Below are 27,137 nucleotides of genomic sequence, written 5' to 3'. Positions count from 1 at the left end.
TTTCAGTCAGAAGACAACAGAATACCTGTTAGAGACCTCTGGAAGAAAATCTGTTATTGACACATACTATTGTCTTCCATGACAGGGTACAGCAAGAGCAGAGAGAGTTAAAGTCCCAACTCCAGTGCATACTCCCGTTCCAAATTTCATATCATTTATTTTGTGCCACACATTTAATAGTCTTTCTTTCATTTGAATGTCTGGGTCTTTTACCAATAAACAAATAAAACAGAATTGAAATTATTTTATTTATTTAATACAAATATTTTTCATACACCACACCAATACACCAATACTTGTTTCAAATCTTTTGGCCCTCAGATACTCAGAGATGCTCTTGCTCAATTTTGATGGACTTCAATGGAATTTCTTGAAATGGAATTTTCAAAATCATAAAAAATTCATAACATTTTCAGACCAATTTAGGTAAGATGATTGTCTTTGCCATTTAAAGCAATCATGTTATTTTCACTGTATCTTTTGAATTTTGTCCTATTGACCCATTGTTGTCTTATTATCCACAAGTTTAGGTTCTTGGTTTATTTTATATAAATATATAATTCATTTTTGGAGAATAAATTCTCCTGAAATATGTCCCAAAGCCAATTAATTTTCCCTTGATTATGTGTAATGTCTAATACTTGATAACTCTAATCACTTGATATTAGATGAAAATATCAGAAATTAAATTTAAAATTCTGATCTGTCACCTCGTGAATTGTATTAATTGTGCTTAGAAAAAGACAAAAAAATCTGGCTTTGCCATTCCAGTACCTGTATAGTGTGTGTGCATGTTGAATGTTGTTAATGTTGAAATTATAACTTAGTCAATGACAGTTTGTGGTGTATTTTGGTTATGAGAGGAAGCTCATTATAGATTACCTTTTTACCTCCTCTATACATTAAAATGTTGTCACTTTTGAAATTAAGGTAGTCTCATGCAAGAGAAGAACATTCCATTCCCAGTTGCTTATAGTCTATGAACATTTTTTTTCATCAACACCTTATATTATATATACCCCGGCCTGTATATTATATTTATAGTTTAAGTTGTATATAAGATTATTATATAATATTGTTTATTTTTCTTTTCTACCTTACACTCTTCCTTCCATTCTCTCTCTCTCTCTCTCTCTCTCTCTCTCTCTCTCTCTCTCATTCTCCCTCTCACCCTCTCTCTCACCCTCTCTCTTATGTCATACACCTTTTTCTCCATCTGAAACAAGGAGCTTAATGACATAGACTCATTGTAGCACTCTAGCGCCATCTGGTGACAAGATAAATGTTCACTGTCTTTGAGAAAATTCATTTCACACAGTAATATAAAAAAAAACATTTGAGTCTGCATATGCCAGAACCCTCTTGTATTAATAACTAAGACACAGCTTAATGTTTATAGTAGCCTTGAAATACTGTGCAATGGTCAATATTTATTTTCTCTTTACTGTTTTTAAGTCATCTTTACAATATTTAAATACATATTAATCTAAACAAACAAAACAAACGAATAAATAAATAAAAAAAATAATAATTATATATATATATATATATATATATATATATATATATATATATATATATATATATATATATATATACCAACAAGAATAGATTAAGAATTATTTGTTACAATTAAATACAATAAAAACTTTTTAATAAAAGTAATGAATTAATTATGTGATATAGGAATTATATAATATGAATACATTATTTTATATTATTACATTATTTCTACAATCACGCTACTGCCTATACAATAACCATTTTACGCAAGAATGAATAAATAAATAAATAAATAAATAAATAAATAATAGGAATGTATTGGAAATGCAAATTAAAAAGGCCAAAAAAATAAGTTACATGTAAAAGTATAAAGGTTTGTAAGAAACAGCTTCTTTAGGAGCAAATAAACATAAATGCACAGAAAACGTTGATTGGAGTTTTTTCACTAAACAAAAGAATAACAAGAGACAAGCACATCTTGTTAATTAAAACTGAAAAAATTCTAACAAAAATTAACAAATTGGAACAACATCATGGTATTACAATTAAATCAGAGTATAAACTTGTTTCTAGTAACATAATGCCAAGGTCTTTGTAGTTTATGAGGTATAAATCCTCTTCTGGATAAATTTGACAGCTTTGACTCTGATTTCCTTAGTTTTTAGGCCGTATATTATAGGATTCATTGTTGGAGGCAAAATCATAGCAGCCACACCACTAAATTTTCTTAAATGGGGAGAAATATCTGTTAACCTGTAAGAAATGATTGTGAAAAGACCCAAGCATTCAAATAGGAGAAATACTATTAAATGTGTGGCACAGGTTTGCATTGCCTTGCTACGTGTATCAGATTGTTTGTTTCTAAAACAGGCTATAAGGATTTGGATGTATGTAAATATAATTAGGCCTACTGTTATCACTTGACAGACAGCTAGAGTCATCAATCCATATATGTTATTTATTGTTGTGTTTACACAGACCAGCTGGAGCAAAGAGGGATTATCACAGTACGTATGAGTCACTAATGATCTGCATCTTGGTAAGCGCAGCAAAAGGATAAAAAGCACAGCTATCATAAGTATATTAGAAATCCAGACCAAAGAGATTAGCCTCATTGTGTGCATATTACTCATGATTGTGTTGTATTTCAAAGGGCAACATATGGCCACATATCTGTCATATGCCATAGCAGTCAAAATGAAAACTGCACCTGTTGCATAGATATGTATAAAGAAAGCTTGAGTGACACAAGTTGAAAACTCCATTGTCCTGGTGTCCCATAAGAGTTCTTTAATAATATGTGGGAAGAGGGCTGTAGAGCCTATAAGATCATTTATGGGTAAGTTTAAAAGCAGAAGATACATGGGCTGGTGAAGACTCTTATTGAGAATGATAGTGATTAGTAAGATGAGGTTGCAGGTGAGAATGGTCATGTACCCTAGTGTTGCGAAGACAAATGCAGAGGGGATACTCTCAGGAGGTAAATTGAAGCCTTGAAGTGTTAGAATAGATATATTAGAGAAATCAGTCATTTTAAAATGAGATTTTTCACCTGCAAAGAAACACTTCTGTTAGTTATCATGACTGGTAAAGGTAAATATTTAAATAAAAATAAATAAAATATATAAACAGAATATATGAAAAAATAAGACATTAAAATAAATTCATTTGTAGTATGCTACACTGTTTGTAGCTACACTACACTGTATCTCTTTTTAAGATGATTTTTTACAATGAATCTAGCAAATAATAATATGAGACTTAAATTATTGAACATATTCAGAAACAAATACTTACTCTATAAGCTAAGACCTCACTGATATTTTAAAGGGATGTCATTCATTATTCAAGCTCAAACTGAGATCTGTTTATATCCTGTGATATAACGTACAACCCTAATCTCTTCCCTACAAATGTCACATGCTTTATAGTGTTCAGTAATTATGTAATAATCCCATGAGACAAAGGAAAGATCTTGTTTTATCAGATTGCAAAGATCACTATAGCAAACTGAGCAAGAGTTTAATCCAATGTATAAATTCAGGGGTGGATTGTGGGCCCGTTATTATAAGGGAATTTGTTTGTGATCTCTTTTAGATAAAATAATAAAAAAAAGTATTATTATTATTATTATTATTATTATTATTATTATTATTATTATTATTATTGTTATTATTATTATTGTTATTATTATTATTATTATTATTATTATTATTATTATTAATAATAAATAACAACAACAACAACAACAACAACAATAATAATAATAATAATACTAATAATAATAATAATAAATATTGTAAAATGTTGATGGCTACAAAGAAGATAATGCTACAATTCTGAAATGTGTCAAGAAATCATAGTCATACAAACAGAATAAACTGGTCAGAAGACCAAGACAACTAAACTAAAACAAAAATAAAGAATCATAAATATAATCAGAAAAACACTAGCAGAACAATAAGAAAGGAAGGACACTTCTCCTTGTATACTGTGGAGTGTGAATGAATAATTGAGTCCAAGTGTGTACAATCAGAACAAGGGTAAACTACTGTAGATAGAGTGTGTGATGGATTTTATGTGTTGTACTGTAACATACTTATAGGCTGCTCTGTGTTATCGTGTGGGAGTGGGGAGCAATACTGATTCTGACATTGAAATGACTATTCATCAATCGTATATATTTCCTAAATACGATTATAATAAACTCAAGGACTAATACATATGTATTTCACTTATTTAAAATAAAATGTGTTTTAACAATGGTAATAAAGGTATGTTTCTGATAAATAGAAAGGCAATTGTTACCAAAAAAGTTTCCCTAAAAGTCTCTAAAAGAATATGCCATGCAGCATGTTCATGTTGAGAGATGTATTTTGATAAATAATAAATAATGATTGCAAAAAGTAGAGATTATCTCAATGTGCCTTACTTCATGTTTGTAGGACTAGATCTACAAGCTTCCTTTTTTTTCCTTTTAAACAAATTTACTACTAATGTACAATCACTCATCTATCTCTTTTACCATTCACCTGACCCACCACTGCTGAGATTTTTCTTACATATTTCAGAGCTAAAACAATAAGTACAACCTATTTACAGAAAGTACATTATATTCTACTATTCTGTAATAGTTGTGCCTTGGCCAGCTTGAACTATGATCAGCCCACATATTAGTTTCTAGAATTGTAATGAGAATGTTAGATGAAACAAGACATTGTAGTCTGAAAGGAGCTGCTAAACTGTCTTCAGGGTTAAAAATAGTTGCAAGAAAATCAGCCACATGACTTGATTGCAACAAAACCACTGCGAAGTTGATCTTAAATTAATTATTAATTGTCTCTTCATCTGTTGGATCATCAAGTTAAAGTTAGATAACAGAGGAAAGAAGACAGAACTTTTACTCTAACCTATGTTTTTTTCTTTTATAAGTTTTTTAAAGTTATATATAAACATAATATATATAAACGTTAACGTAAGAAGGATGCAATGAGAATGTCAAAGGTATGTGGATATTTAAACCTCCAATTTCATGTAAAGCATATTTAATACACAACATGAACAAAGAATCATCTTTTTTTTTTACAAACAAAATTGGAGATATAGACAATACAAATACGTTTCTCTAATTTAGTTTACAGTCATTTAGAGATAAAGATAAGCATAGAATAATTTGCCCAATGTAGACAAAAAGAATATTGTTCTTCTATAAATAATAAATATAAATGTGATAGCAGATTGCAAATGATTCTAATAGAGCCATTAGAACCAAATTGAAAAAGAGTTTATTTTAAATTTATTTAAATGCCACTTTTTGTTTTTTTAACACTATGATGAATGAATTTCTAATGTCTCTTGTTTTCATTCCATATATAATTGGATTACAAACTGGAAGAATTGTGAAAATCAGCATGCCACATATTTGTTGTGCATTGAGTGGTATATTCTGAAAACGATATGACAGTACAGTAAAGGTTGTAACTATTTCATACAGAACAAATATAATTATCTGTCCTAAACATGTGTTTACAGCCTTACTCCTAGCATCGGTTTGTGTGTGGGAAAGACAGGCTCTAAGAATTTGTACATAGGAAAATAATTGAATAGTCACACTAATACCTTGTACAATTCCAGTTATTGCTAATCCATAAACATTATTCACAGTAAGGTCACCAGCACATGAAAGTTGTAACAGTGTGTTATTGCTACAATAAACATTAAAAATAAATGTCTTACATTTTGGAACTCGTGCCTGAAGAGCAAACAATACAACAATCAAGGCAATGTCAAGGCCCCAAGCCAGTGCTATCACACCACCAACTGTGAATGGACCCATTATAGAGTTATATCTCAGTGGCTTGCATATCGCTATGTAGCGATCAAATGACATTGCTGCCAGAATAAAAAGTATACTACCTCCATACAGATGAAGCAAAAAGCCCTGCAGAACACATGTTGGGTAGTAGACTATATTTGTTTGGGTTACAATGTCCAGAAGAACTCTGGGCAGGGCACAAGTAATTCCCATTAAGTCTGTCAAAGGAAGGCTGAACAAAATGTAAAACATGGGTTTATGAAGCTTTTGCTGGGTAACAATCAATGCTAAAATTGTTACATTACAGAACACAGCAAACAAATAGATCAGAGCTCCAATGATAAAAACAGGATAAATAGCTTGAGGAGGGACATCAAATCTGGCAATCTGAAGGTTGAAACTGAACGTGTTATTGGAAAGTAGTTGCTCCATTCTGAACCTATGGGAGAAATTAATAAAAAAAAACCTTGTTACTGATTCACCTATATGCATAATGTTTTTTGTTTACAAAGGCTTTGACCACAGACTTACCTTACAGCAGATCTACTTGTGTCAATAGAGGGAAATGGGTTGGCACATTTATAACAATTTCTGTCCCCCACCGACTATGCAAATGATTCATATGTCACCTGAGGATATTAACAACTTGAATGTTGTCTCAAACATAAAATGTATACCTAGCAATAATTGATGTATATAAACATTAGCATAAGATAAGATATGAAGTACGACATGACACGAGAAATGAAACTCAGGGAACTGCTCCAGTCTGAAAAATGAAATAAAGTCTGTTGTGACAAAAAAATACATATACAATAATACTATGATGACACAGTATTAGCAGACAATGTATGATATTATACAATACAATACTGCTTAAGCACTCATTCATTCACTGTATCTGATTACTATTTTACCATTTTATATCTACCATTTCTTATACAGTATCAAGTACTGCATCTCACTGTTGGTAAAGTGTCAGAAATGTGTTTGGAAAGCTGAAACTCAAGTTTGCCTAGAATTTAACTCTCACTGCTAATCCGGAAAGAAACATTTAGTCTCTTTGTTGGAAATAAAAGAGATGGCAGAAGGATTCTGAAGACCCACACCATTACTTATTTATGTCCACAATGCAGAAAACTGGTGTGTATTCAAACAGGAATACTAAATACTTTATGATAATAATATTGATGTTGATATTCAGAAAACTTATATGCCATATATATGTAGTGCCTTCATTCTGCTCAACTTTCAATTCAGCCTTTTCAGCAGCCACTGAACATGAGCATGCTTTGGTTTAGGTAACTGTGTTGACGGAAAGCATAGAAACATCACTGTTGCCAAATAAAGAGAGAATTCAAAATGCTTAAAATTAAAGTTTTATAAACTGTGTAACCCACAAATGAAACAAATTTTGAACTCTTTGGTCTGAATAGCAAGTGTCATGTCTGGAGGAAACCAGGCACCACTCATCACCTGGCCAATACCATCCCTACAGTGAAACATGGTGGTGGCAGCATCATGCTGTCAGGTTGTTTTTCAGTGGAAGGACCTGGGAGACTAGTCAGGATTGAGGGACTCTGTGAATGTCCTTAAGTGGCCCAGCCAGAGCCAAGACGTGATTTTTTTTTGGAAAACATACAAATAAAAACATACAAAACAGTAAGTTTCCAAAGCCAGTGAATGCACAGCAAAACAAACAAACAAACAAACAAACAGAAATAAACAGTCCATTCCCTCATCTTCACTGTCACTGTCTATCTCACTGTCAGATGAGATTTGCCTAACATGCTGATCATGCTCTTGTCTTCCATAAAACAATCTTATGTCCATTTTCTCCCTAAATGTGTTAAAAGAGGTAAAATCAACTACTGTAAAACATGAATAAAAATATTTTAAGGGTTTATACTGCGTTAAATGCATGTGATAATTTGTGATGTCATCAAAAGACATTGTCAGCAGAAGGATCCCTAAGAAGTACCCTTAATGCACAATGCTGCCCTGAGGAAAACAAAAAAAGTAATTTCTTAACATGCAAAAAATAAAAAAAAAATCATAAGCATTAGAAAAAGCTACTATACACCTCATACATGCAGATATATATTTAATTGACAGTTAACGTAATTTTATATAGGATTAACAAAGTATATACTATTGCCTTAGTGGGGGGAATTGGGCTTAAGAAAGCTTTCAGTTGACTGAAGGCAATGCTGTGTAGTACAGGGTTAATAGAAGTATTGTACAGATATACTGACCTACTGTGGTCAGCCATCAGATGTTATTTCAGTCACCTTAAACATCAGGGCATTTTTTGGTAATTACAAATAGTTACCACAAGGCCTGAGACTTTTTCCTGTATTGAGTTAATGACCCCCTCTAGTGGATGTTATCTGGTATAATGTTATACTGCTGAAATATTTGCAATAGCCAGAAAATGGCTTTTAAATAGTGACATCTATGCATGAAAAGGTTAATAGAGGTAAGAAAACTTCTATTCTTAACTATCTTAATCCAGAGAAATAAAATCTTACATTGATAAATAATAAAATGGAATATAATTGAAGGAACGTCATACTCTAGTTTTGGGGGGAAATGAAATATTTAATCAATAACAAATAACCATTACACATACAGTAGATGGATCAGCATTCCTAAAATCATGCAGTGTAATTTTATTCATAGTTGTTGTAACTTAAATGGGGACAAACTGGAATGGATATCACAGTTTTAAAGTTCCACTTACAGTATAAATTAATAAAGAAATAACCAAAATGCTGTGAAATATCACTGTGATATACATTATGACAGCATTCAGGATTAGGATAAAGACTGAAATCACAAAAAAAGTCTTAAACAATTATTAAACAAACTAAAAAATGTGCTTTGAAATAAATTTATCTCATGCATAGAGTTTTCAGAGCCTTACTAGACATGTTTAAAGTAAAGAAGGGGGATTGTTTAGCATTTCTAACACCAACAGAACTCATATTTAGTGTGATTACACGTAAAACAACTGCATATGTTATGCATTATTTTTTGCATATTCTGTACTGTTACTCTGTTACTCTCTACATAAAAATTACATTTCTTTTATATTATTTCTTCTCATCTCATCTTATTACTCATTTATTAATCATTATTTATTTAAATTTAGTTTATTTATATGCACAGTCTAAAGGAAATATTTTACTTCAAGTTATATACAGTACTGTAATGCATACATATATACAGTGTATTTAACTTATCAAATCTTGAATCTTTAACCTTTGTTCATAAAATATGAAGAATGAAATATTATTTCAGGAAAGTATTTCTGCATATATAATTTATAGTACTAGTTTATCATTACAAAATTTGTCCTGTTGTTTGCTGTCAGTCAAATGAATAAAAATTCTACACTGTATTTACTTCTGTTATTTTGTTTTTCCCACATACCATAAAGACATTGGGGGTGCAGGGGTGTCCCTTATTTTAGTACTTAGGTAATTACATGCCAGAGAAATAAAGACATGTTACAGTAAGGTCAAGGCCTGGCTTACTCAATAGCAGTGCTATCAGAAATTGTGCTGTGACAGATCCAGCAACCCATTCATTCCCTGTCACAAGGAAAATGGATTAAACTACAAACACGCAAAGTATTACCAGTTCCATGTTAATGAGTTGAATTAAACATTTGAAGAAAAGGTCATAGCAGATTGACAGTGTTTTACAGAGGGGACAGAACTGAATCGGAGAACTGCATTTGTGCATAAGACAAAAAGAAAATGTTTTTACATCAAAAATTATGCAAATGCCACCTTTCGTTTTTTCAGCACAATGATGAAGGTATTTCGAATCTCTCTTGTTTTCATTCCATATATAATTGGATTTACCACTGGAAGAATTGTAAAAATCATCAAACCACTTATTTGTTGTGCAATTGGTGGTATATTCTGAAAACGACTTGAAAGTATGGTAAATGTCGAAACTATTTCAAACAGGACAAATGTAAATATTTGTGCTAAACATGTGTTTATAGCCTTACTTCTAGCATTGGCTTGTGTGTTTGTAAGACAAGTTTTAAGAATTAGTACATAGGACAATAATTGAATAGTCACACTAATACCCTGCATAACTCCAGTTATAGCTAATCCATAAACATTATTCACAGTAAGGTCACCAGCACATGAAAGCTGTAATAGCGCACTATTGCTACAATAAACATTAAAAATGAATGTCTTACATTTTGGGAATCTTGCCTGAAGAGCAAACAATACAACAATCATTGAAAAATCAAGGCCCCAAGCAAGTGCTATCACACCGCCAACTGTATATGGACTCATTATAGTATTATATCTGAGTGGCATGCATATGGCTATGCACCGATCAAATGACATGGCTGCCAGAATAAAAAGAACACCACCGCCATATGAATGAAGAACAAATCCCTGCAGAACACATGTCGGGTAGTAGACCATATTTGTTTGGGTTACAATATCCATAAGAACTCTGGGAAAAGCAAATGTAATTGCTATTAGGTCTACCAAAGGAAGACTGAACAAAATGTAAAACATAGGCTTATGAAGGCTTTGCTGGGTAACAATCAATGCTAAAATTGTTACATTACAGAACACAGCAAACAAATAGATCAGAGCTCCAATGATAAAAACAGGATAAATAGCTTGAGGAGGGACATCAAATCTGGCAATCTGAAGGTTGAAACTGAATGTGTTATTGAAAAGTTGTTCCATTGTGAACCTGCAGGAGAAATAAACAGAGAAGTTAATAAACATTTATTACAGTATTTGTCCTGTGTGGGTTTTTTTTTTGTCTAATAGATTTGACTTCAGACTCACCTACCAAAAGATCTACTTGTGTCAATAGAGGGACATTGTACGCCCCATTTATATCATCTTATGCCCCCCAAAGACCTTACAAGTTACTCATATTTCACCAGAGGATATTACCAACTTTAACCATTGCTCAACTACTGTATAATATGTATAGCTTGCAAAAAGAGGTTATGCTCATAAAATGGAGCACATTAAGCTATGCAGGAGAATCTTATTACACCAGAAATGTCCAGCTGATTGTCCGCTGTTCAATAAACATTGCTGTTTTATTCTTCAGTTTTAATTTAAACAGATGTATTTTGCCTAATGCAAAGGATAGTTTGAAGACATCTCTTTCTTAGCATTTCTAGATTTTACCGTGTTGCGACCTAAAATCGAAACTGACTTTATTAGGTTATTTAATTTAATGAGGGGGGATTAAAATAGAATGATACTAAATTACACAAAAAAGAAAGCCATTCAATAAATCTTACCATTGAAATAGATCAAAAATGAGTAAATGATTCTTATGCCTTATGTCTTCTCCTTCTTTATTATGTTGGCTTGTAGAAGCCAACATTCTGTTTTGCTTATTCTCCTTAGACAAAAATGTATTAATTGCTTCTCCTCCTAGGGCTTTCGAGCCACATGCACCAAAATCGGATATGTCGTAGACCCTCAACTGAAGTTTTTTCTAAGCAATCCGAGTTCCGGTACTCAAGGTACCGGGTCTCAAAGTGGCCTTTTTTGCTATAGACACCCATTATAAAATTTTGAGGTTTATAACTCGGCAAGCATTCAAGCTATCTACACTGAACTTGGCCAGCTTCTTTTGGGTGATACTCTGGACAAAGTTTTAAATTGGTATACCAACTGGCCTTTGGGTTTTTCCACAGCCCTCCCCAAATTATGCAAAATCAAAAACTTTTCACAACATAAACATGTGACAATACACTCAGAACAAAGAGGGGAACTTCCTCGTGGATATTCGGATTACATCACATGAGCCCCGCCTCCAAAATAGAAAAGTACCACAAAATGGACATGTGATATATCAAAACACTCAGCACAATGAGGGGAATTGTGTCAATGGAATTTGGAAGATGTCACAAGATGTCTGGTGCAGCCCCAGCCCAAAATATAAAATTACCACAAAAGGTAATTTGGGTGACGTCACATGCTCATATCCACTCGCCTCAAAAAGTATTTGCACCCTAGCATCCCTTTGGGAATATTTGCTCCGACAAGCCAACATCAAAGTTTGTCATGACAACATAGTTAGAAACTAGAAATAAAGACAAGATTTTCTATTGTCTTATCAGTAACCCTGTCCTTCTGGGGGATAATTAAGGTCAATTTTGCAGGTCATAATTTATATGTGCATATTGTGACAGCATCGCAAATGCCTCCACACACAAGCCGCACGAAATATAGTCTTCCGTCAGTGGCTGGCAAAAGTTTTATTTATGATAAAAAACAACAGTATTAGTTTACAAGTTTACCTGAAATATGCTTACTGTACACTTTGTGTGATGTACAGTAAGTGACTCAAAAGAGCAAAGGTTTATAGGTCAGCCAGAGCTCTCTGTTAACAGGCAAGGTTATCTGAATTTTACCAAAAGTAAAATCAGTAAATCATATTAGAGGCAGATTCTGAAGTGGTTAATCCCATAATATTTGATTTTTCATTCTTACCTATTTGTTTACCCAACGGTTTTCCAAAGGCAATTAGTCATGAAATGGGGTCTCTTGGGCATTAAAAAGGACGGGTCATGAATTCCTAATGTATATAAAATGTAAGGTAGAGGTAAATTACACTGATGTTCTGAAAGGACAAGCATCTGAGAAGCTCAGACATTAACAATAAATTGCTAAATTAACTTGTAATATTTGTACTTGTAATATTTTGCTAAATACTGTGATCAGAGATTTGAGGTAAGCAAGCAATTACATGTATTTGTAAATTTTTAAATATTTATAAAAAAAAGTGCTTATTTTAAGAAACCTGTGCATACATAACATATTTCTCTGTTTCAGAACTTTCCTTCTTGCTACACAGTAATGAGAAGGACAATGAGCTTTCCATATATTCAATTAATTTTACTTTGAAACCAATATGTATACCACCACCTTATATATTACCAGTGTTTTTGCTTGGAATCCTTACATATTGTGCTATTTTATTGTACAATATTACAATTGCTCTGAACCAAAAACTTCATAAACCTATGTACATATTGTTATTTAACATGCCAATCAATGACATTATGGGTGCCATTGCCCTTTTTTCAGATCAGAGAGAGAGAGAGAGAGAGAGAGAGAGAGAGAGAGAGAGAGAGAGAGAGAGAGTAAGTGTGAGTGTGTGCAAAATCCACTGAAATGTTAGCAAGATAGGCAAGCTATGCATGATCAGAAAAAAAGAATGAAACGCTTAAGAACACTTTAAGAATGATACACTTCATCAACCCCAACATGTTTTATAATTTTAAATTAGTTCTTTAGTTAACATTTGTGGTTTTTAAGTATTAGGTCTAGATGCTTAAGGGGATACTTGTTTGATACTAATTTGTCTAATATTTTGTATTATTTTCTTGTCTATTTTAGGTCTAATATAAAAGAAGGACAATGAGCTCTAATATGTCCATATATACAACTCTACTTACTTTGGAATCACTGGACATTTCACTGACTTCTGTTATACCAGTGTTCATGTTTGGAACCCTTACCTATTGCATTATCTTGTTTTTCAATGTTACATTACTGCTAATAATTGCTCTGAACCAAAAACTTCATAAACCTATGTACATACTGTTATTTAACATGCCAGTCAATGACATTGTAGGTGCCACTGCTTTTTTTCCTCAGCTGATCTCGAGTATACTATCTCAGAATAGATCAATCACGTATTCTGCATGTTACATACAAGCCTTCTTGGTACATTTGTATGGGTCTGGAACACTTCTTATTCTGTCCGCTATGGCTTATGACAGGTATATTGCAATCTGCTATCCATTGAAATATAACACCATTATGTCTCCAAACAGCTTGCTAAAAATAATCATTATTGTATGGTCCATAGCTTTTACAGAGGTTGGTTTTCTACTTGGTCTGACCTACCGTCAAGAGATATGTAGCACAAAAATAGTAGACACTTTCTGTAATAATCCAAGTTTGATGAAGCTTATATGTGGGGACATTAATGTGACTAATTACTATGGACTGTCTCTTACAGCTGTGCACCAATGTATAACACTGTTTATAATGTTATTTACATACATCCAAATCTTATACACCTGTGTCTATAAAAGACAGTCTGATGCTAAAAGCAAAGCTATTCAGACATGCAGTACACACCTAATTGTTTTCTTATGTGTAGAATTCAGTGGACTATTTGCCTTAATTTCACACAGGTTTGAGAATGTATCCCAGTACTTCAGAAGGCTCTTTGGTGCATGTGCGATGATATTTCCTCCTATTATTAATCCACTAATATATGGATTGAAAACAAAAGAAATTCAACGGAAGATTTTTGCTTTCTTCCGTAAAAAGACATCTCCATCATGACAGAAAAATATTTTAGTGTGATGATTAATGCTATTAATTTGAAGATGAATGAAAAAGTTATTTGGAATTATGCATTATGTTCCGTAAAGCTCCTTCCAGTTCATTGTAATAAATAATAATCAAATAATAATTCTCTCTTGCACAGATTTTCCAATATAATAAAAATATTTACAGTTCTGTTATCTTTAAATTACATATTGAATTATACTTCTAGTACATACAAATAGTACTGGACAGTGGTTATCATGTTATTCCTGCTGTTTAAACTCAAAATAAATGCTATAATTTTAATGCATTTTGTGTTGAAGATGACATAAGTCATATACTATAGACTGTGCAACTTATCTCCTATAAGAGAGACCTATAAAATATCTCTTTTCACCACTAACACCAATTAAGGGAATAAATTGTGGAAGAATGGTGTTCATGCCTCCAGTACAGTTCTTCCACTTATTATAATGGGGAAAAAAACATGATTTCAATCTACTTTGTCACACATCTGTAGAAATATAATACCCAGAAAAATGCACAACAGTGAGAGTTTCTGGCTGCTAGGATTTAATGCATTCCTTTTCAGTGTAACCAGCATGCACAAGAAAATATTTTATTTTAAAAATAAACATTTACCTGATTTGAACAAAATCATTACAATGTGTCCATGAACAGTGTACCGCAAAATCACAATTATGAAGAGAAAAAAAAACAAACAAAAAAAAACATTCTTTGGTATATGCATATTTTTATTCCACTTGAGTTTAATCTTGATTGGAGCTACTGTAACATCCACTTTTTTATACATGATAAAGATGTCCAGGATACATTTTTAATAATGGATTGTGCTAGGCTTGACAAATGATCATTATTATAGTAAATTCAGGTAACTGTAAATTCTATATCATATATATCAGCAAGCAGCTTTGCTTCAAGCAAGCTTCAAGCAGTCTTCATTAGCATAAATGCACCTGTAAAATAAAAGTATGTAGTCATGCACTTTATATAGTGTACTAACAGGAAATAACTTAAAGGCAAATAGGGGAGGCAAATAAGGCATTAGGTAGAAAATCAACCAAGCACTCATAGAAAGAGACATATATACCATCAGTCATTTATTTTCAGCAACCCTGCCAAGTGACAGCTGAACAAGTGACATTTGGTTTGAGACACTCCAGCAACAAATCTAAATGACTGACTTAAATGATTTCCCAGACCCAGCATAATACGGCCTTTTTCCCCTCTCACTATAGCTCTTACCTGCAATTATATTCACAGAAAATGTAAGAATCATATACATATCAGCGGGGATAGGCCCATGACCAGGGGCGCCCAGGGTCTGCGGCGACACTGGCCACCAACCAACCCGTCTTGAAACACGGACCAAGGAGACCAATGTGCTCGCGAGTCAGATGGCCCAGAGTGTTCTCACTCGAAACCCCACAGCGCAATGAAAGTGAAGGCCGGTGAACGCAGGAGCAGTCCTGACGTGCAAATCAGTCGTCCGCCCTGGTTGTAAGGGCAAAAGCTAGTTGCTGGTAGCTGGCTCCCTCCAAACTTTCCCTCAGGATTTCTGACACCCGAGAAAATTTTCAGTTTTATCCGGTAACGCTAATGATTAGAGGCATTGGGGCTGAAATGATCTCAACCTATTTTCAAACTTTAAATGGGTAAGAAGCCTGGCTCGCTGGCTTGGAGCCAGGCATGAAATGTGAGCTGAGAGTATGAATACTAGGAATCTGGTTCTAGTGACATGGAATTTGCCTTCTTTGCATTGATATATAGGTGGTTCTTAAACAGGCATTGTCCAGGTAGACAGAAATATAATGGTTTAGCATGTCCCCCAGCATGTCATTTATAAGTGCCTGGAATACCACCAAAATGTTGAGGCCGAATTGCATAACCAGGTACTCATAGTAGCCTGTGGCCTGTGTTGTATGCCATCTACCATTTGTCCACCTCCTGGATACTCATGAGGTGGTAGGTGTTGCACAGGTACAATTTGGAGAAGAAAGTGGACCCTGGACAAGTTCGAAGGTGGAGGACATAAGAGTTAGAGTGTACAAGTTCTTGACAGTATTTGCTTTGAAAACTACAAAAGCTAGAAAATTCAACAAAAGTGTCACAGACAGTAATCCAGCAAACCGACTGGCAAACACCGCAAAGCAGAGCATTCAGAAATCCAGATCAGTGGACAGTCCAATAATTCAGGCGAACAGGGAACAGACAGGGTCAGTAAGAGGCAAGGCAGCACAGAAGGTTACATTTACATTTACATTTACAGCATTTGGCAGACGCCCTTAGAGCGACGTACATAAGTGCTTAAATCTCTAACATTGAATACATTAATGCTGGATCACTAAGTTACATACTTAAGATACCATGAGTTTAAAACATTTGTTCAGAGTTACAATGAAAGTGTCAAAGGTGTTTTTTTTTTTTTTTTTTTTTATAAATGCAAAAGATAAGGAAAGAAGTGGTAGTTGAAGTGTTTCCTGAATAAGTAGGTCTTCAACCGCCGCTTGAAAATAGCCAGAGACTCAGGTTTAAGTGGGATAGCTCTCAGGTACACAATTAAAATTGAAGAGATCATCTGGCAACATGCTTAAAATGGCAGTTACCCTCGAAGTGCTTTGTAAATAATGGCTGCTGCCCTGGAAGCGTTGCAGTGCCTTAAACCTAGAAGTGTGTGCTGAAAAATATACTTCCTTACTTTTTTACTTCATAAAATATTGAATCCATTTTAAATACATTTTAAAGGCAAACAAAATTTTATACTCCATTAAATTGTGTGCAGCAGGCTGGTTATTTTTCACTATTTCCCTTTCCCTAGTGCTGGAAATCTTCAAAATGAATATCACTAAAAGCAGCCACATCTAAGTTTTTCCCATGGCAAATCATTACAATCAATCTTTTAATATATCTAAAATGAGTATATAACACTTACATCTAAATCAAATTGCCTTAAGTATTCTCCTTCTATATTAGACACTTGAAATAAAGGCAAATATTTCATTATCTTTTTGTATCTCTAGATATATTTAAAAAGTTATATATCTGTCTTATTTCGCCATTTGACATCACAGGTTCTGAAGTGATTAATCCCATTATGTTTGTCTATTCCTTCTTACCTATTAGCTTACCCAAAGGTCTTCCGAAGGCAATGAGTCATGAAATGATGTCACTCGGGCAAAGGACTGGTTATGAATTCCTAATATATATAAAATGGCAGGTAGAGGTAAATTACAAGGATATTCTAAAAGGACAAGCATCTGAGAAGCTCATACATTAACATTAAATTGCTGTATTAACTTGTAATATTTTGCTTAATACCGTGATCGGAGATTTGAGGTAAACAATCTAAAGGTATTTTTAAAATAGTTATTTAATTTAAAATAAACATATGTGCTTATTTTTGAAAACCTGTGCATACATAACATTTTTCTCTGTTTCAGATCTTTCCTACTTGACACACAGTAACGAGAAGTATAATGAGCTCTAATATGTCCATATATTCGACTCTACTTTCTTTGGAACCAATAGATATACCACCACCTTATATATTACCAGTGTTTATGTTTGGAATCCTTACATATTGTGCTATTTTGTTGTTCAATATTACATTGCTGCTAACAATTGCTCTGAACCAAAAACTTCATAAACCTATGTACATACTGTTATTTAACATGCCACTCAATGACATTGTGGGTGCCACTACTCTTTTTCCTCAGATCCTGACTAATTTGCTGTCACAGAATAGATCAATTACTTATTCTGCATGCTATGTCCAAGCCTTCTTGATACACTTGTATGGGAATGGAGCATTTCTCATTCTGCTTGCTATGGCTTATGACAGGTATACTGCAATTTGCTGCCCGTTGAAATACAATACCTTGATGTCACCAAATAACTTGCAGAAAATAATCCTTACGGTATGGATCCTAAATTTTGCAATGATTGGTTTTCTACTTGCACTGAGCTACCGTCAAGAGATTTGTAGTGCAAGAATAGTGGACTGTTTCTGTAATAATCCATGTTTGATGAAGTTAATATGTGGGGACATAAGGCTGAATAACTACTATGGACTGACTATCACAGTTTTGCACCACAGTCTAACAGTGTTTCTAATGTTTTTCACATATATGCAAATTCTAATCACCTGTGTCTTGAGAAGACAGTCTGATGCAAAAAGCAAAGCAATTCAGACATGTGGTACTCACCTAGTTGTTTACTTATGTTTAGAGTTCAGTGCACTGTTTGCTATAATTTCACACAGATTTGATAATGTACCACAGGATTTAAGAAAAGTTATTGGTGCATGTGTGATGATAGTTCCTCCTTTTCTCAATCCTCTAATATATGGATTGAAAACAAAAGAAATTCAACAGAATATTACTGCCTTCTTCCGTAAAAGAATATCTCAGTCATAACAGAAAGCGATATGTAAGTGTGGTGCTTAGTGCTAATATTCTTTTTGTAGCAAGATATCAAAGAAGGGCGGGGTCTCTAACCCCATTACAGATTGCTAATAAGCCGCACTTATTTAAAGGACAGGCGAAAGTGAAGGGCAGGTGGGGTCCCGTTGCTCGGCTTGTAGCTGTGTGGGACCGGGAGTCCCGGTGTATTTTCCCCTGTATAAGTATTTTATTCTGTTTTTAGCATGTGATAGTTTGAAACTCAGGATCATTGTGGATTTTACTTGGTTTTGCTTTGCTAAGGTTGTCGGATGATAGTGACTATTCGCTGTTCTCTTTTGGGTTTTCTTTTTGGTAAAGCTGACTGCTCCCTGTTGTGAATGTATGTTAATTCCCTAGCCAGCTCGTGTTTGTCTCTTTTTGAATTATTAGGTTTAATTTGGTTTAATTGTTGGCTAGGGGATTTTGTTTATTTTTTATTTTTAAGTACATTGATTTTCTGGGTTTTTCCTGTACCCTTTGGTTAAACCTCTTGGGTATCTTCCCACCACTTCTTTGGGGAATCCGAGGCAGGGATTGATGGAGCCCCAACAGGTTGTGTGTGCCTACTGTAATTGTGCGATGTATTTATTTTGATTGGGTATCACTAATGATTTATGGTGGGTTTATGGGGTTGAGGTTGTGGTGTTTGTACAGTTTGTAATGAAATTACTCTCCCCTGTAGGAAGCTCCATTATCTTTTGTCTGTTGATTATACCATTTGAAGGAGGCTGCCCTTGTGGGCTGTTTCCGGTCAGGGTGAATGAACCAAATTATTTTAATGCTTTGTTAAATAAAGTTTAATGTGTTTTTCTACTATCTTATGCTTACTGTAGTGAATTTTCTTTGTATGCACCTAAGTTCCCTGGGCGTTCAGGGTGCTACATTTTTAAAGTCAATGCAATATTTATAGAATTAATTTATTAACAGAAAAATGATTAAGGTTTTTGGAGTCATGCCTTAGGCTTCAAAAGAACTTTTCAATATATGGTCTCTTCTTCAATGTAAAAGTGTATTTTAACTTATTTTCTTTTTGTCTTGTTCCTTATATTAGCATTGGGTCTGTTTCTTATTGTATTATTAATACAATATTCTCCTTAATGATCTATGTTATTGTATGATGATTGACCTCTCCATGTTTTATTTTTTCATTTTCTCACCAATCTCTACAACTATCCAGTGCATGCCAAGCTCAAGGACCCAATAGTGCAAGCTTGTTCATGCTGGGATTTTAACTTTGCACCTTTTGATCAGTAATTCAGAGTCTTAATCACAGTGCAGTGTGTCAGCAGTGCCCCTCTAAATCATTTACTTTTTAAAATAAAAAATGTTTAAATGTTTAAAATTTGTACTTGTGTGCAAAATCTCAATAAACCTGGCTGCTTTTTGAAAATGATGTTGCAGACCAAACAGTTATGTGATGAAACCTTCTGTTTATGTTTGTTATAAGAAATACATTTTCATGCAGTTTGTGTTTAATTGTGATTGGAGCTAGTGTATTGTAACATTCTTTTGACATCATTTAAATCACCTGATCAGATTAATGGCGCATACAGAGCATGGAATGTGAAATGTGCTTCAGGAAATTAGACAAAGACATACATTTAAAAAAAGCATGAATACATGGCTTAACAAGAAGGGTGGAATTGCCCCTCCAGAACTGATAGTCACTGTATTTAGATGCGAAATTATTATTCATTTGAATTGAATGAAAGCCTTTATTATCACCACATATACATTACAGCACAGTGGAATTGTTTTCTTAACATATCCCAACTGAGGAGATTGGGGTCGGAGCACAGGGGCAGGTATGATACAGCAGCCCTGGAGCAAGGAGGGTTAAGGGCTTTGCTCTAGGGCGCAACAGTGGCAGCTTGGCAGTGTTGGGTCTTGAACCCTGACCAACAACCCAGAGCCTTAACCACTTGAGCCACCACTGTTAACAATGAATAAAGAGCAATGAACAATGACAATAACAATGACCATGACAATTCATTCATAACTATATAAAATGATTACGTCTAAGAGTACATTTATTAATTAGCCAGTTAGTATAGGAAATGGGGCTAAACTGATAGCAATGCAGAAGGATGCAGCCTCATCAGTAACAATAATAATTAGCTATTAAATTTTGTCCCTGTTGAATGATACTGTTGATGCATTGGTTTCTAGTGTAGAAGATGACCATGTAGAAATCGGGGTCTCAAGATTCAACTGTTTATTTAGTTCATGTTTTAAATGCTGCTCTAATGAATACATCTGAAACTTCAACATTCTGAACATGTAAGATCTCATTTTGTGAGGTGAAATTTGTCTACAGCTGACAGAAACAAAAAACAGAATATAAGAAAATTTATCTGAGACATTCAGTTTCTTTCAGATGATAAGTATTTTGTGTTTTGCTAATCATGGCAGTGATTGGTACACAAGCCACTTTCAAGCTTTAATTATAATAGGTTTAAACATTGCTCATGATAATTTATGATTGATAAATTCTAAGCTAAATCCAGATTATCCATGAGAAAACACTTAAACACTTAAAATCGCAAAGTGGTGGTGGGGAAGTGAGGTTTTGTTAGCCAAATGTTTCTGCAATTGGTCCATATGGATGTCAGTCAAATAAGAAGGACCTACTAAAGTTTATACAACGTTTGTTTTCATCATAGCCAAGGTAGATATCTCTAAAATTTTAGGTCATTTTCAAAATCCCTGAAGGGTTAATTACCAAAACAGTTAATGCATTTTGATGATGACAACTGTGTCCTAAGGTCCTAAATTTTTCACATTTTTTTTCTTTCCTGATGGACAAGTGAATGATTTATTAAACCAGGAAATTAACAGAATTTTCATCTTTGTATGTAAACATGGATGTTAACTTTTACCTAGTTTTATTAAAACTATTCTGTATGGTATATGGTACAACATAGTACATAAAATAAACACACACACATACAGTACACACACACACACACACACACACACACACACACACACATATATTGTATATATACATTATTGGTTTCTGCTAAAAAATCAAAGAAATCTGTGGCCTCTTGAATAAATTCTCATTCAGTTTATTCTGACTACATTTGACGCACATTTAGCAAGTTAAATAAACTTTTTTCTGAGAGTTGAATTTTCAGCTCTTTTCAGGAGTTCTCCTGAGTACTCCTGAGGAGTTAAAATTCTACTAACATACAGTGTAAAATTTAATTCCTATCTAGAGTTTAATTAAATAATAACCTTTTCATAGCTTTTCACCACTAAAATGGTTTCAGGTGAAAATAATTCCCAAAAAACCCTCAAATACATTTACAGAATTTGGTCGACACCCTCATCTAGGGTGACTTAAATTTATGCAATTGACAGTAAAGGCCCTTAATCAGGCAGCTTGGTGAACCTGGGACTCAAACTCACAGCCTTCTGTTTAGCAATCCAACACCTTAACCACTGAGCTATTATATCCAAATAAGATCAGTATATTCCTCATGGCATAAAAAATAGTTTAACAAAGTAAAATGGCAATTTCATGTTTAACTCAGCAAAATTCGTCTCCATAAATTTGTTGTAAATACATTGTTTTATATAACAGTGATTTATGGACGAATGTCTAACATGTTTCTTTTAAGTGAACATAACCTTTTGTTTTTTTAAAACTACAAAGAACGCTTTTCTAATGTCTTTTGTTTTTACCCCATACAAAATAGGATTAACAATTGGAAGGACTGTAAAAGTCAACATACCAAATATCTTTCGTGCATTGGGGTGTACATTCTGAAAACGATACGAAAGTATTGCAGTAGTAGAAGCTATTTCAAACATAATAAATGAACTTAGTTGTCCTAAACATGTGTTTAAAGCCTTAAGTCTGGCATCAGGCTGTGTATGATAAATGCAGGCCTTAAGGATTTGTACATAAGAGAATACTTGAATGCTCACGCTAATGACCTGCATCAGTCCTGTTATTCCTAACCCGTAGATGTTGTTCACAGTAAAATCACCATCACATGACAGCTGTAGCAAGGATGAATTATCACAAAAGACATTCATAATAAATGCCTTACATTTTGGAAATCTTGCCTGTAAGGAAAACATCACAAAAATCAAGACAAAATCAAGGCCCCAAGCAGCAGTTATGACTCCACAAACTGTATAATGATTCATTATTGAATTATATCTGAGCGGTTTGCATATCGCTATGTAGCGATCAAATGACATGGCTGCCAGGATAAAAAGTACACTACCGCCATACATATGAAGCAAAAAGGCTTGTAGGACGCATGTGGGGTAATAGACCACATTTGTTTGAGCTACAATATCCACAAGCACCCTTGGAAGTGCACAAGTGATTCCTATTAGATCTGTCAAAGGAAGGCTGAACAAAATGTAAAACATTTGTTTGTGAAGACTTTGCTGGGTAACAATCAATGCTAAAATTGTTACATTACAACATACAGCAAAAATATAAATCAAACATCCAGCCAAAAATACAAAATGAACTGCTTCTGGTGAGACATCTAACTTAGCAATTTGAAGAGTGAAACTAAATGTGTTGTTCCAAGTTTGAAGCTCCATTCAGAATCTGTTGAAAAAAAAGTTACTGATTTGTGTGCACATGTCCCTATAATATGCCATATTCACAATTTTGATTACACAATCAATTTAATTACTGCTAAGCAATAGATACGTCCGTTATATTAACTTTACCTTGTAAAGGATCATCTAGTTGAGTTGATAAATGTGAATGACATGATACATTTATATGCATGTGTGTCCTCCACAGAACACGCAAGACACCAGAGGATATCAGCAATGTTTACTGACTAGGTTAACAATAGGACTCAGGATACATGTTAGCTTAAAGCCCATTAAGTAGGTTTTGTGTATTAAGAAAATTAGACAATAAACTTACACTGTCACACAAATCATCATCATTATCATCATCATCATCATCATCATCATCATCATCACCATTTCGTTTTGGGCCACCACAATTTTCATTAGATTAATAGCTTCAGTGAAAGATGTGGAATCCCTTATGTGAGATGTCTATTTCTGTATGTTTGTGGCTTAGCCATGTTCTTTACATTTACAACATCCAGCATGATGTCTGTCTGAAAATTCTGGGTTTTTCTTTTCTTTTTTTTTAAATATGTAAACAAAACTTCCAGACAATTCTTTCCCAAAATAAGTGAATGGGTGAGGTGGGGACTAACTGCCAACTTGATACTATGTTTTTGTGAACATCCTCTTGCACACATCTCAGCTTCTCTTGATGTGATGTACCCAAAGCCTGACATTGAAGCGTTGGTGAATAGAGGGCTGATCCTGTCTGAAATCAACCAAAGTGTGGTATGTACCCCCTTGGACACTAACCAGTATAAGTTACCTCCAAGCTTGTTCAGTGATCCCCACCTCCATAAACTGGCACTGCTGTTTAAAGCAGCACCAACACCTTCATAAAGTGAGATCGTAATCTTTTATATTCTTTATATGTCAGGGCTAGATGGTAGGGTGTTATGGCCTAATGAGAAAAAATCAAAAAGGTCAGATCAACAGAAAATCTCTAAACCGGCGGCATCATCATGCTGAATTGGAGCTTCTATCATAGTCAAAGGAATCATAAATAGCTACAAATACCAGTTGATTTTAGTGCACAATCAACCAGTTGTCTGCTTGTAAGTTTAAGATGAAAAGGAATTTCACCTGTCAGCATTACAATAACCCAAATCAGACATCCAAATTACTAAAAGAATGAATTAACCAAATTACTTAAACAATGCTTTAGTTTGTGTGCAGTCATGCTTTATCTAAGTTCTAATGGGTTTACCTTGACGAAATCCACAGTAATTTGGTGTTTACATAATAAAGATGGGTTTTCAAGCCTGGTTTAATTTTTTGTATAGGCAAACTGGTTACCAAGTAACCAACTGGTTCATTTATGTTGCCATGTTGAAATAATTGTTGGAAACTGTTGAAACATTTTCTTTAGCAAACTGGAACAGTGCTGAACATTCTGAGAATCCTCTCCAAATTAGCGCATAATGGTATTAGCATCATGTTGTGCAGATTGCTGGCACAATCTTGAAAGATTTGGTAAGAAGTATCAAACCTCCCAGACCTGTCCTAGTCAACTTTTAACTGTGATTGTTGCCAAAAGTGATTCTACCATGAACTAGGGGCTATTTAAAATCAAAGAAAAATGCAGGGCACCATTTATACATGCAGACACATACAGGGATAGTTTACAGTAGGGTTCTTCAAAAACAAAGCAAGGTAATCCAAAGCATGTCAGGGCATTTGTTTATGTTTTGTGTCACATGTCTGCCCCGCCCTTGTCTCTTCCTCCCCGCCTCTGCACACCTGTTCCTCTTGTGTCTAATTGTTGTTAGTATTTAGTCAAGCCATGTTGCCTTAAGCAGCGTGGAATCCTCTGTCGTTGTCTGTTGTTGTTGTGATGTTGTCCTGTGTCATGTCTTGGTTCCTGTTTTGTGTTTTTTATTTAATAAATCCTGTTTTTCTTTTTACGCTATCCTGCAATTGGGTCTGTTTTTATCCCCATGTCCCTGAGAGAAGGATTCCGCCACTTTAGGACCCAGCAGGATAGCGTCAGCCTGGACCAGCTCTGAGGGAGTATTTTCTTTTTTTTTTTTTTCCAGACTGTTTTTCTGCCCTGGATCTTGTTGTTTTGGTGACATCAGTCAGCATTTTGTTCCAGTGAGGGACACCGCTTCACTTCCAGTTTCCGTGGAGGACGCCGCTCGACTTCCTGTCCGCGAGGGGTGTTGCAGGCCCATGTTTTGCCCCATTGATATTTCTTTTGATTTTGCTCTGTGGAAGCAAAATTTTTTTTACCGCCCTCCCTCCCCTTTCCTGGTTTCCGAGAGGTGGGTCTGGCTGCGGTGCGACATAGGTCGCACTTGGCCCTTCTGCTCGGCTGTGGACGTCGCTCGGCCCTTCTGCCTGGCTGTGGACATCGTTTGGCCTTTCTGCTTAGCTGTGGATGTTGCACGGCCCTTATGCTCGGCTGTGGAGGTCGATTGGCCCTTCTGCTCGGCTGTGGAGGTCGCTCGGCCCTTCTGCTAGGCTGTGGACGTCGTTCGGCCCTCCCCACCTGCCTCGCAATGTGCCTTGCTCCTCCCACCTGCCTCACCGTTTGCCTTGCTCCCCCCTCCTGGACCTCGCCGTGTGCCTTGCTCCCCCCTCCTGGACCTCGTTGGGACTGTCATTAAGACGGATTGGCGCGCCGGGAACCGCGCCTCAAGGGGGGTACTGTCAGGACTCAGCCCGGACTTTAGCCAGGTGCTTTTGTTTATGTTTTGTGTCACATGTCTGCCCCGCCCTTTTCTCGTCCTCCCCACCTCTGCACACCTGTTCCTCATGTGTCTAATTGTTGTTAGTATTTAGTCGAGCTTCGTTGCCTTAAGCAGTCGCGGAATCCTCTGTTGTCTGTTGTTGTTGTGTGTCATGTCTCATTTCCTGTTTTGTGTTTTTTTTTATTTAATAAATCCTATTTTTCTTTTTACACCATCCTGCATTTGGGTCTGTTTTTATCCCCGCGTCCCTGACAAAGCGTAAGGCAACTGCAAAACCTGAGCATTAAGGGCCTTGCTCAGGGGCCCAGCAGTGGCAGCTTGGTGGACCTGAGATTCAAACTCATGACCTTCCACTCAGTAGTCCAACACCTTAACCACTAGGCTAGCATGTCCTTCTGCATAACCTCCTAACCAACTGCACTGTAATTATTAATAAAATTATGCAAACATTTTCATTAACCAATTTATCATTGTCATGGTTATTGTTGCTCTAAAGCCTATTCCAGGAAACATTGGGCCTGAGGCAGAAATTAATGGTATGACCACTCCATTACAGAACACCCTGTACACAAATAACAAATCCAAAATGTAATTCTAAGGCACATGCAAAAACAGGCAAAAATTGTCAAAACCAGGAAAACACAGGCAAACTAATTGAAAAACGTTGGGGGGGTTCAGTGCCTTGCTCAAGGGCACCTCAGTTGTGGCAGACCCACGACTCGAACCCACAACCTTAGAGTTAAGAGTCAGACTCTCTAACCATTAGGCCACCACTTCCTGACTTCCCAATTTCCCACGACTTGCCATGATTGCTCTTTCATTACCTCCTAGTCCATGAAATACTGAAGACGCCCCCCTCAACGTCTAGAGTCGAGTTAAGCCTGATAGGCGGGAGAGCCCTCGATGTCTAATGGGAGAGGAGGTTCCTCTTTGTTTTTTCCTTGGTTGGGGGAACTATGTGCAGGTTTTAGCATGGAGACATGGAACATGAGTGAGACGCGATAGGTTGATGTCATAAGTGACAGGGTTAACTTGGCGAATAATTTTGAATGGGCCGATAAGACGAGGTCCAAGTTTGTGACGGGGGAGTTTTAATTTGAGGTGTTGGGTGGAGTGCCACACACGAATTGGAACGGGAGGTGCAGGCATCTTTGCCTTTTGGCAAGGGGGGATGGTACCCCAG

The 27,137-nt window shown here is 35.1% G+C and overlaps 6 protein-coding genes across 6 annotated transcripts; 2 read left to right on the top strand and 4 right to left on the bottom strand.

Moving 5' to 3' along the window:
- Positions 1-2,102: 2,102 nt before the first annotated feature.
- LOC132858101 (olfactory receptor 52E4-like) lies at positions 2,103-3,035 on the bottom strand. Its single transcript, XM_060888307.1, has one exon. The coding sequence runs from the start codon at positions 3,033-3,035 to the stop codon at positions 2,103-2,105; it is 933 nt and encodes a 310-aa protein (XP_060744290.1).
- A 1,588-nt stretch (positions 3,036-4,623) lies between these two features.
- LOC132858566 (olfactory receptor 52E4-like) lies at positions 4,624-6,250 on the bottom strand. The gene is made up of 2 exons (XM_060888950.1): positions 5,315-6,250; positions 4,624-4,683 (listed from the first exon to the last, which is right to left on the bottom strand). The coding sequence occupies exons 1-2, from the start codon at positions 6,248-6,250 to the stop codon at positions 4,624-4,626; spliced, it is 996 nt and encodes a 331-aa protein (XP_060744933.1).
- A 3,350-nt stretch (positions 6,251-9,600) lies between these two features.
- On the bottom strand, positions 9,601-10,548 carry LOC132858565 (olfactory receptor 52B2-like). The gene has a single exon (XM_060888949.1). The coding sequence runs from the start codon at positions 10,546-10,548 to the stop codon at positions 9,601-9,603; it is 948 nt and encodes a 315-aa protein (XP_060744932.1).
- Positions 10,549-13,254: 2,706 nt separating this feature from the next.
- On the top strand, positions 13,255-14,193 carry LOC132858309 (olfactory receptor 52Z1P-like). Its single transcript, XM_060888597.1, has one exon. The coding sequence runs from the start codon at positions 13,255-13,257 to the stop codon at positions 14,191-14,193; it is 939 nt and encodes a 312-aa protein (XP_060744580.1).
- Positions 14,194-17,675: 3,482 nt separating this feature from the next.
- On the top strand, positions 17,676-18,614 carry LOC132858564 (olfactory receptor 52B2-like). Its single transcript, XM_060888948.1, has one exon. The coding sequence runs from the start codon at positions 17,676-17,678 to the stop codon at positions 18,612-18,614; it is 939 nt and encodes a 312-aa protein (XP_060744931.1).
- A 3,648-nt stretch (positions 18,615-22,262) lies between these two features.
- On the bottom strand, positions 22,263-23,213 carry LOC132858563 (olfactory receptor 52N2-like). The gene has a single exon (XM_060888947.1). It carries the CDS (start codon positions 23,211-23,213, stop codon positions 22,263-22,265), a length of 951 nt encoding a protein of 316 aa, XP_060744930.1.
- Between the last annotated feature and the right edge of the window lie 3,924 nt (positions 23,214-27,137).

Source organism: Tachysurus vachellii, chromosome 15, assembly GCF_030014155.1.
Source record: "Tachysurus vachellii isolate PV-2020 chromosome 15, HZAU_Pvac_v1, whole genome shotgun sequence".
Lineage (NCBI taxonomy): Eukaryota > Metazoa > Chordata > Actinopteri > Siluriformes > Bagridae > Tachysurus > Tachysurus vachellii.
The sequence above is the reverse complement of the archived record's forward strand: the minus strand, read 5'-3'. Positions and strand labels throughout refer to the sequence as shown.

What these genes read in the sequence shown, in the direction of transcription:
- LOC132858101 (XM_060888307.1), bottom strand. Translation starts at nt 3,035, where the DNA reads ATGACTGATTTCTCTAATATATCTATTCTAACACTTCAAGGCTTCAAT.
- LOC132858566 (XM_060888950.1), bottom strand. Translation starts at nt 6,250, where the DNA reads ATGGAGCAACTACTTTCCAATAACACGTTCAGTTTCAACCTTCAGATT. An exon ending in TAGTGTTAAAAAAACAAAAA is followed by an intron (nt 4,684 to 5,314) that starts GTGGCATTTAAA and finishes TTACAATTCTAG; the next exon opens with AAACTAATATGTGGGCTGAT.
- LOC132858565 (XM_060888949.1), bottom strand. Translation starts at nt 10,548, where the DNA reads ATGGAACAACTTTTCAATAACACATTCAGTTTCAACCTTCAGATTGCC.
- LOC132858309 (XM_060888597.1), top strand. Translation starts at nt 13,255, where the DNA reads ATGAGCTCTAATATGTCCATATATACAACTCTACTTACTTTGGAATCA.
- LOC132858564 (XM_060888948.1), top strand. Translation starts at nt 17,676, where the DNA reads ATGAGCTCTAATATGTCCATATATTCGACTCTACTTTCTTTGGAACCA.
- LOC132858563 (XM_060888947.1), bottom strand. Translation starts at nt 23,213, where the DNA reads ATGGAGCTTCAAACTTGGAACAACACATTTAGTTTCACTCTTCAAATT.